General features: G+C 41.1%; 1 protein-coding gene across 1 annotated transcript; it reads left to right on the top strand.

The window, feature by feature from the left end:
* Window positions 1-9129: 9129 nt before the first annotated feature.
* On the top strand, window positions 9130-10618 carry LOC308530299 (F-box only protein 31-like; the record flags this gene model as incomplete). Its single annotated transcript, XM_081106858.1, is given in 3 exon segments — window positions 9130-9593; window positions 9595-9835; window positions 9839-10618. Coding segments are annotated over 3 exon segments (1485 nt in total).
* Window positions 10619-11077: the final 459 nt, after the last annotated feature.

Genomic DNA, 11077 nt, shown 5'->3' with positions numbered 1-11077 from the left:
CTGAGCACTGGGCCATTATTGTATTACCACATTTCCAGGCAAAAGCAGACCTACTATTCTTTATTTTTTCTTTTTCTTTGTTGATTAAGGTATTACATATGTGTCCTTATCCCCCCATAGCCACCCCCCACACCCCCCACTCATGCCCTCACCCCCCTGGTATCTGTGTCCAGTGGTTAGGCTTATATGCATGCATACAAGTCCTTTGGTTGACCTTACCCCCACCCTCCCTTACCTTCCCTCTGAGGTTTGATGGTCTGATCAACGCTTCTGTCTCTGGATCTGTTTTTGTTCATCAGCATATGTTCTTCATTATATTCCACAAATGAGTGAGATCATGTGATATTTATCTTTCTCTGATTGGCTTATTTAACTTAGCATAATGTTCTCCAGTTCCATCCATGCTGTTGCAAATAGTAAGAATTCCTTCTTTCTTACTCCAGCATAATATTCCATTGTGTAGATGTATCACAGTTTTTTAATAGACTCATCCGCTGATGTGCACTTAGGCTGTTTCCAAAACTTAGCTATGATAAATTGTGCTGCTATGAGCATAGGAGTGCATATATCCTTTCTGACTGGTGTTTCTAGTTTCTTGGGATATATTCCTAGAAGTGGGATCACTGGGTCAAATGGGAGTTCCATTTTTAGTTTTTTGAGGAAACTCCATACTATTCTCTACAGTGGCTGCACCAGTCTGCATTCCCACCAGCAGTGTATGAGGGTTCCTTTTTCTTCACATCCTTGCCAGCACTTGTCATTTGTTGATTTGTTGATGATAGCCATTCTGACAGGTGTGAGATGGTACCGCATTGTCATTTTGATTAGAATCTCTCAGATGATTAGTGACTTTGAGCATGTTTTCATGTGTCTCTTGGCCTTCCTTATGTCCTCTTTCAAAAAGTATCTATTTAGGTGCGTTGTCTATTTTTTGATTGGGTTGTTTATTTTCCTTTTGTTAAGTTGTATGAGTTCCCTGTAAATGTTGGAGATTAAACCCTTATCAGTGATAACATCGGCAAATATGTTCTCCCATGCAGTGGGCTTTCTTGTTGCTTTGTTGATGGTTTCTTTTTCTGTATAGAAACATTTTATTTTGATATAGTCCCATTTGTTTATTTTCTCTTTAGTTTCCAATGCCCTAGGAGCTGTATCATTGAATATATTGCTTTGGTATATGTCTGAGATTTTGCTGCCTGTGGATTCCTCTAATATTTTTATGGTTTCCCATCATATGTTTAAGTCCTCTATCCATTGTGAGTTTATTTTTGTGTATTGTGTAAGTTAGTGGTCTAGTTTCATATTTTTTTGCGTATATCTGTCCAATTTTCCCAATACCATTTATTGAAGAGACTGTCTTGACTCCATTGTATGTTCTTGCTTCCTTTGTCAAATATTAATTGAGCATAGTGGTTTAGGTTGATTTATGGGTTTTCTATTCTATTCCATTGGTCTATACATCTGTTCTTGTGCCAGTACCAGGCAGTTTTGAGAACAATAATAGGTTACATCACTTAAACAAATTGAGAGATAAAAATCATATAGTCCTATCAATTGCTGCAGAAAAAAGCATTTGAAAAGATCCAAGACCCTTTATTGATAAAAACCCTCAGCAAAATGGGAATAGAGGGATCAGACCTAAACATAATAAAAGCCTTATGTGACAAACCTATAACGAACATCATACTCAATGGGCAAAAACTAAAACCATTTCATCTAATAACAGGAACAAGACAGGGATGCCCAATTTCACCACTCCTGTTCGACATAGTACTGGAAGTGCTAGCCATAACAATTAGACAAGAAGAAGAAATAAAAGTTATCCAGTCCCCTCAAGCTTTGCCCACCCGGAGCTCCTCTGCTCCCAGTGGCCAGAACCGAGGGGTAGAGTAGCACTTGGCGGCCCGGGGGGCGGGCGGTCTTGCCCGTCCCGGTGCCGCGCGAGGCACAGACAAAAAAAAAAAATGAAATTATCCAAATTGGAAAAGAAGATATAAAACTGTCATTATTCACAGATGACATGATATCATACATAGAAAACCCTAAAGACTCCATAAAAAAGTATTAGACTTAATAAATGAATTCGGCAACGTAGCAGGATACAAAATTAATGCCAAGAAATCTATGGCATTTTTATACACCAATAGTGAACTTACAGAAAGAGAGATTTAAAAAATAATCCCACTTACCATTGCACCAAAAACATTAAGGTACCTAGGAATAAACTTAACTAAGGAGGTAAAATACCAGTATTTAGAAAACTACAGGACACTGACAATAAGAAATAGAGGAAGACATAAACAGATGGAAAAACATACCATGTTCATGGACTGGTTGAATCAACATCATTAAAATATCTATACTACCCAAAGCAATCTGTAGATTCAATGCACTCCCCATTAAAATACCAATGGCATATTTCACAGGCCTAAAATGAACTCTCAAAAAATTCATCTGGAATAAAAAAGACCCCGAATAGCTGCAGCAATCCTGAGAAAGAAGAACAAAGTAAGAGGGATCTCAATACCATATATCTGACCTATTCTAAAAGGACATCTGTGAGACTCAGGGGACTAAGGAAAAAATTGGAAATAGTGATGATTTAAATGGGGCATGAAGAGAAGCCTCCCCCCACCAGCCAGAGGAGCCACCATGGCTGTGAACAGCACCCACCAGAGGAGCTGCTGCCAACTGAGGAGAACCTGCTACCACAACTGCCCAAGGAGCAATCACAGCCCAAGGAGCCACAGCCACCCAAGGAGCAGCCCCTGGATGACTCAACATCTTGATCTGTCAGTGAGATCAAACATGGGTAGATAAAGACCCCCCAAAGGAAAGAAGAGGAGGACTCACCAGAAACACAGCTAAGTGAAACAGAGGCATGCAACATGTCAGAAAAAGAATTCAGATTAAGGGTCCTAGAGTGCATAAACTGGATGGAGGAAAAAATCAATAACTTATGCAAGAATCAAGAAGAAACATAGGAAAAAATCAACAACTTATGTAAGAATCAAAATGAAATGGATGAAAAAAATCAATAACTTATGTAAGAACCAAGAAGAAATGAAGAGTGATATAGCTGCAATGAAAAACACCATTGAAAGTTTCAACAGTAGACTAGGAGAAGCGGAGGACCGAAAAAGTGAATTAGAAGACAGGGAAACAAAACACACCCAAACTGAACTGCAATTGGAGAAAAAAATTAAAAGAGCGGAGGAGAGCCTAAGGGAGCTATGGGACAAAATGAAATGAAACAACATACGAATAATAGGGGTGCCAGAACAACAGAAAGAGGAATAAGGGTTAGAAAACCTATTGGAAGAAATAATATCAGAAAACTTCCCTGAGGTGGGGAAGAAAAAAGTCACACGACTACAGAGAGTCCCAAATAAGATGAACCTGAAAAGACCCACACCAAGACACATCATAATTACCATGGCAAATGTGCAGGACAAAGAGAGAATCTTAAAGGCTGCAAGAGTGAGACGGAAAGTTACATACAAGGGATCTTCCATTAGATTATCAAATAATTTCTCAACAGAAACACATCAGGCCAGAAAAGAATGGACAGAAATTTACAAAGTGATGCAAAGCAAAGGACTGGATCCAAGAACTCTCTATCCAGCAAGGCTATCATTCAAAATGAAGGGGAAATAAGAAGCTTCACAGACAAAAATAGGTTAAGGAAGTTTATCACCACCAAGCCAGCAATGCAAGAAATACTAAAGGGACTGGTGTACAAAGAAGAAATAAAGTTTCACTTTGCAGGCCAGAAGGAAATGGCAAGAAATATTCAAAGTGATGAATACCAAGAACCTACAACCAAGATTACTTTATCCAGCAAAGCTATCATTCAGAACTGAAGGTCAGATAAAGACCTTCACAGATAAGGAAAAGCTAAAGGAGTTCATCACCACCAAACCAGGATTATATGAAATGCTGAAAGGTATCCTTTAAGAAGAGGAAGAGGAAGAAAAAGGTAAAGATACAAATTATGAACAACAAACATGCATCTATCAACAAGTGAATCTAAGAATCAAGTGAACAAATAATCTGGTGATCATAATAGAATCAGGGACATAGAAAGGGAATGGACTGACTATTGTTGGGGAGGAAAGGGGTGTGGGAGATGCGGGAAGAGACTGGACAAATATCGTGCACCTATGGATGAGGACAGTGGGTGGGGAGTGAGGGCGGAGGGTGGGGCGGGAACTGGGAGGAGGGGAGTTATGGGGGGAAAAAAGAGGAACAAATGTAATAATCTGAACAATAAAGATTTAATTAAAAAAAAAGAAGAAGTAAAAAGCTAAGAAAGAAAACAGGCACACAAAATAGAAATGGCTACAAACAAATACCTTTCAATAATAACTTTAAACGTAAATGGACTAAATGCTCCAATCAAAAGACATTGAGTGGCTGAATGGATAAAAAAACATGACCCATATATTTGCTGTCTACAGGAGACCCACCTCAGAATAAGGGACTCACACAGACTGAAAGTGAAGGGATGGAAAAATATCTTTCAGGCAAATGGAAATGAAAAAAAAGCTGGGGTAGCAATACTTACATCAGACAAAATAGACATCAAAGTGAAGGCCATAACAAGAGATAAAGAAGGCCACTTCATAATACTAAAGGGATCGATACAACAAGAAGATATAACCATGATAAAAATATATGCACCCAATGCAGGAGCACCCAAATACATAAAAAAACAAAAAAAAAAAAAACAAAAAAAAACTCCTGGAAGATATAAAGGAAGAGATCGACAACAATACAGTCATAGTAGGGGACTTTAATACACCACTGATATCCCTGGATAAATCCTCTAGACAAACAATCAGCAAAGAAACAGCAATCCTAAATGACTCACTGGATCAGATGGACTTAATTGACATCTTCAGAACATTTCACCCCAAAGCCACGGAATATATGTTCTCCTCAAGGTCACATGGGACATTTTCAGAAATAGACCAAATATTGGGTCACAAGCAAAGTCTCCCCAAATTCAAGAAGATTAAAATCATACCAAGCATCTTCTCAGATCACAATGGCATAATATTAGAAATAAACTACAATAAAAACAACCCAAAATACTCAAACACTTGGAAGCTGAATAGCATGCTATTAAATATTGATTGAGTTGCCAATGAGATCAAAGAAGAAATTAAAAATATCCTGGAAACTAATGACAATGAAAACACAGCAATCCAAAACCTATGGGACACAATGAAAGCAGTCCTGAGAGGGAAGTTTATAGCCCTACAGGCCTACCTCAAAAAACAAGAAAAAATGGTAGTAAATCATCTAACTCTATATCTCAAAGAATTAGAAAGGGAGCAACAAGAAAAGCCCAGAGTGAGCAGAAGGAAGGAGATAATAAAGACCAGAGCAGAAATAAATGACATAGAGACCAAAAAAAACAATATATAAACTCAACGAAACCAAGAACTGGTTCTTTGAAAGGATAAACAAGATTGATCAACATCTAGCCAGGCTCACTAAGAAGCAAAGAGAGAGGACCCAAATAAACAAAATCAGAAATGATAGAGGCGAAATAACAATAGACTCCACAGAAATACAAATGATTGTTAAAAAATACTATGGACAGCTCTACTCCAACAAACTAGACAACCTGGAGGAAATGGACATATTCCTAGAAAAATACAACATTCGAAAACTCAATCAGGAAGAATCTAAAAATCTCAATAGGCCAATAACTATGGAAGAAATTGAAGCAGTCATCAAAAATCTTCCAGCAAACAAAAGCCCAGGGACAGACGGCTTCACAGGGGAGTTTTACCAAACATTCAAGGAAGAACTAAAACCTATCCTCCTCAGACTACTACAAAAAATCCAAGAGGAAGGAACACTTCCAAGCTCATTCTATGAAGTCAGCATCACCCTAATACCAAAACCAGTAAAAGACAACAAAATGAAAGAGAATTACAGGCCAATATACCTCATGAACATAGATGCCAAAATCCTCAACAAAATCTTAGCAAATTGGATCCAGCAGTACATCAGAAAGATCATACACCATGACCAAGTAGGATTTATCCCAGGGATGCAAGGATGGTACAATATCCACAAATCAATAAACATGATACATCACATAAACAAATTGAAAGAAAAAAACCACATGGTCATATCAATTGATGCAGAAAAAGCATTTGACAAAATCCAACACCCATTTCTGATAAAAACTCTCAGCAAGGTGGGAATAGAAGGATCATACCTCAACATAATAAAAGCCATATATGACAAACCCACAGCCAACATCATACTCAATGGACAAAACCTAAAACCATTTCCCCTAAGAACAGGAACAAGACAGGGATGCCCACTCTCACCACTCCTGTTCGATATAGTACTGGAAGTATTAGCCATTGCAATCAGAAAAGAAGAAGAAATAAAAGGCATCCAAATTAGAAAAGAAGAAGTAAAACTGTCCTTATTCACAGATGACATGATATTATACATAAAAAACCCCAAAGACTCCATCAAAAAACTATTAGACTTAATAAATGAATTTGGCACTGTAGCAGGGTACAAAATTAATGTCAAGAAATCTATGGCATTTCTATACACCAATAGTTAACTTACAGAAAGAGAGACTAAAAAAAGCAATCCCATTTACCATTGCACCAAAAACATTAAGATACCTAGGAATAAACTTAACTAATGAGGTAAAAGACCTTTACTCAGAAAACTACAGGACATTGAAAAGAGAGATAGAGGAAGACATAAACAGATGGAAGAACATACCTTGTTCTTGGATTGGTAGAATCAACATCATTAAAATGTCCACACTACCCAAAGCAATCTATAAATTCAACGCATTTCCCATTAAAATACCAACAACATATTTTACAGATCTAGAACGAACTCTCCAAAAAATTCATCTGGAATAAAAAAAGAACCCGAATAGCTGCAGCAATCCTGAGAAAGAAGAACAAAGTAGGTGGGATCTCAATACCAGATATCAAGCTGTATTACAAAGCCACTGTATTAAAAACTGCCTGGTACTGGCACAAGAACAGACATATAGATCAATGGAATTAGAATAGAGAGCCCAGATATCAACCCGAACCAATATGCTCAATTAATATTTGACAAAGGAGGCAAGAACATACAATGGAGTCAAGACAGTCTCTTCAATAAATGGTGTTGGGAAAATTGGCAAAAAAATGAAACTCGACCACCAACTTACACCATACACAAAAATAAACTCAAAAAGGATAAAGGACTTAAATGTAAGATGGGAAACCATAAAAATACTAGAAGAATCCAAAGGCAACAAAATCTCAGACATACGCCAAAGCAATTTCTTCACTGATACAGCTCCTAGGGCATTGGAAACTAAAGAGAAAATAAACAAATGGGACTACATCAAAATAACCATCAACAAAACAACAAGAAAGCCCACTGCTTGGGAGAACATATTTTCCAATGTTATCACTGATAAGGGTTTAATCTCCAACATTTATAGGGAACTCCTACAACTTAACAAAAGGAAGATAAACAATCCAATCAAAAAATGGGCAAAGCATCTTTTTTCAAAAGAGGACATTCGGAAAGCCAAGAGACATATGAAAACATGCTCAAAGTCAGTAATCATCCAAGAAATGAAAATCAAAACAACAATGAGGTACCATCTCACACCTGTCAGAATGGCTATCATCAACAAATCAATAAACGACAAGTGCTGGAGAGGATGCAGAGAAAAAGGAACACTTGTGCACTGCTGGTGGGAATGCAGACTGGTGCAGCCACTATGGAAGACAGTATGGAGTTTCCGCAAAAAGTTAAAAATGGAACTCCCATTTGACCCAGTGATCCCACTTCTAGGAATATATCCCAAGGAATCAGAAATACCAGTCAGAAAGGATATATGCACCCCTATGTTCATAGCAGCACAATTCACCATAGCTAAGATCTGGAAACAGCCTAAGTGCCCATCAGCAGATGAATGGATTAGAAAACTTTGGTACATCTATGGAATACTATGTTGCTGTAAAAAAGAAGTAATTCTTACCATTTGCAACAGCATGGATGGAACTGGAGAGCATTATGCTAAGTGAAATGAGCCAGTCCATGAAAGAAAAATACCACATGATCTCACTCATTTATGGATAATTACGACCATTATAAATTGATGAGCAAAATAGATACAGAGGCAGAGCAACATCGAACAGACTGTGAAACTACAGCAGGAAGGCTGGGGAGGGTTGGGGTGTGGGGATGGGGGTAAGAGATCAACCGAAGGACTTGTACGCATGCATTGGAGCATAACCAATGGACACAAGACTCTGGGGGGCATGGGAGGCTAGGGGAGGGTCAAGGGGAGAAAAAAAAGGAGACATATCTTTGTAATACTTTAAGCAATAAACAATAAAAAATGTAAAAGAATAAAAATAAATAAATAAATAAATATTTCATGATACCTCTCCCCCCCCCCAAAAAAATAAAATACAAAACATTCATGAGAATGTTTAAAATTGGACCCCTCATACATTGCTGGTGGAAATGTAAAATAGCGGGGCCACGTTGGAAAATGAGAGTCACCAGGTGGCCCAGAAGTTCCACTTCTAGGTACATACCCACAAGAAATGGAAACATGTTCACACAAAAAACTTGTACACAATGTTCATAGCAGCGTTATTCGTAAGAGCCTCAAACTGGAAACAACCCAAATACTCATCAACTGATGAATGGGTAAACAAAATGTGGTATACCCATACACTATAATATAGCATACATAAAACTTTAAAATGTTATGCCAAGTGAAAGAAGCCAGTCACAAAAGACCAGATATTATGACTGCATCTATGTGAAATGTGTCCCCCCCCCCCCTCACCCCCACCTGCCGGCCCATAGGCATATCATTGGTGGCCTAACCATACAGAAATCAGATTAGTGACTGCCTGGGGCTAGGGCGGGAGGACAGGGAGGGGGCCCTGGGAAAGGGAGGTGACTGTTAATGCCTGTGGGTTAAATTCTTACAATTGGCTCCTCTCTGAGGGGGCATGGCTAGGCTCTGGGGCCGTGGCCAGGGTGAGCCAGCTTGAAGCCTGGATGAGGCTGAGGCGCAGTGGCTGCGCTATGGTGGCTGTTACCTATGGAGGCATGGAGGGGTGCGCTTGCCTCTGCGGTGTGGGCTCTTCGCGGGGATGTAGGTGTCCTCAGAAGCGCCAGCGCCCAGCTGAGAAGGCAGCAGCAGATGGCAAGCCAGCTCAGGCCCCGGAAGAAAAGCAAGTCGAGGGGGACGTGGCAGCGCGGTGCTGTGCGGGGAGTGGAGGAATCCCGAGCCCCATGCTGTCCCCGCACTGCTCGCTGCAGGACCTGCTGGTGGAGATGCTGGTGGAGATCTTCGCCTGGGTTCTGGGCACCGACCTGCCCAGCCTGGCCCAGGCCTGCACCAAATTCCACCACATCCTGCACATCCACAGCATCTGGAGACGGCGCTGCCTGGAGGAGTTTGGCGTTCGTGAAAACTTGCAGAACCTGGAGATGATGGGTATGTCTTATCGAGAAGTCTATGAGAAGCTGTTCCCATACAGAAACATTTTGGGATTGTGGCAGCTATATCAGCTATAGAACACTAGTGAATGTAGTGGTGGATGGTTCATGCATCACTGGTTGGAAATACAGGCCTTCCTTTCACACCCATGTGGGTGGCCCCATACACTTCAAGCCCGCGTTCAGAATTCGCCTGACGGAGAGGAAACCAGCCACGGTGGAGTGCATGGAAGGCCTCCACAGCAGGCCCCACAACCGCCACGTGCTGATTCAGAAGGACAGGTTCGCCACCCATTGCAACGAGACAGACCACTGAAAGGATTTAACAGCAAGACTTAGGGAAGAATGGGAGTGGGTGCTGACGCGGGAGGACAGACTGCAGTATGACTGCCTGACCTACCGCCGCCTCTACCTCCCGCCCAGCCACCCGGAGGACCTCATCAGGCCAGGCCTCTTCCAATACTACTTGGATGACTTTGGCCTAAAGATTGCCATGCTCAGCTTCCATGGGAAGTATGCCCGGGTCACCGATATCACGGGAGACTCCAAGAAGACGTTAGAGATCCACCTCATGTGCCGCATCCAGGTGCCAGATGGCGAGATCTTCTGCAACTTCAACGAGCTCTCCCGCGTGGTCCAGGAGATTGACGAGCAGGTGATCCGGGAGCAGCAGCGGCAGCAGCATGAAGACGCGACTGAGGAAAACGAGGGCCATGGCTGGCAGAGCCCTGCCCAGCCCAGCGTCGGGGAGTCCAGGGCTGCAGCTTCGGAGGAGCAGCCTGTCCCATTTGTCCTGCCTGTGGGCGTGCGCTCAAGAGACCAGAGCTACCCAGGAACCTGCAGGATGTGTTTCTATGGCGTGGACACTGTTGCCTTACTTGGCTCAGCCTACCACGAGCGCTTCCCTGGAGTCTTCATCCTGTTCGATGAGAACCACTTCGGGTTCATCTGGCTGGAGGCGAAACACTTCTTCCTGTACAGCAGAGTCCAGAACACCTTCCAGAATGTGGCGGCACCATCCCCGCAGGCTTTCCGGGAGATGCTCAAGAACATTCAGTCCGGACCCCTTGGGAGGAGCAGCTTGCATGCACTTTGAAGATTTGACCTTCTGACCAGGTTACCCACCTTTGTTTGTTTTTTAAATCCTCACCCGAGGATATTTTCCCATTGAAGTTTAGAGAGAGTGGAGGAGAGAGGGAGAGACAGAAATATTGATGTGAGAGAAACACATCAGTTGATTGCCTCCTGCCCAAGCCGGGACCAGGCCCAGACTGGGTAGGAGCCAGCAATTGAGGTAGAAATAAACCTTAGACCAGTGGTTCTCAACCTTCCTAATGCTGAGACCCTTTAATACAGTTCCTCATGTTGTGGTGACCCCAAACCATAAAATTATTTTTGTTGATACTTAATAACTGTAATTTTGCTACTGTTAGGAATTGTAATATAAATATCTGATATGCAGGATGTATTTTAATTGTTACAAACTGAACATAATTAAAGCATAGTGATTAATCACAAAAACAATACAGTGGGGCCTTGACTTACGAGTTTAATT

The sequence above is a fragment of the Myotis nattereri genome, assembly GCF_964212035.1.
Source record: "Myotis nattereri genome assembly, chromosome: 1".
Lineage (NCBI taxonomy): Eukaryota > Metazoa > Chordata > Mammalia > Chiroptera > Vespertilionidae > Myotis > Myotis nattereri.
Note: the sequence above shows the minus strand (reverse complement) of the source record. Positions and strands in the feature narration are given on the sequence as shown.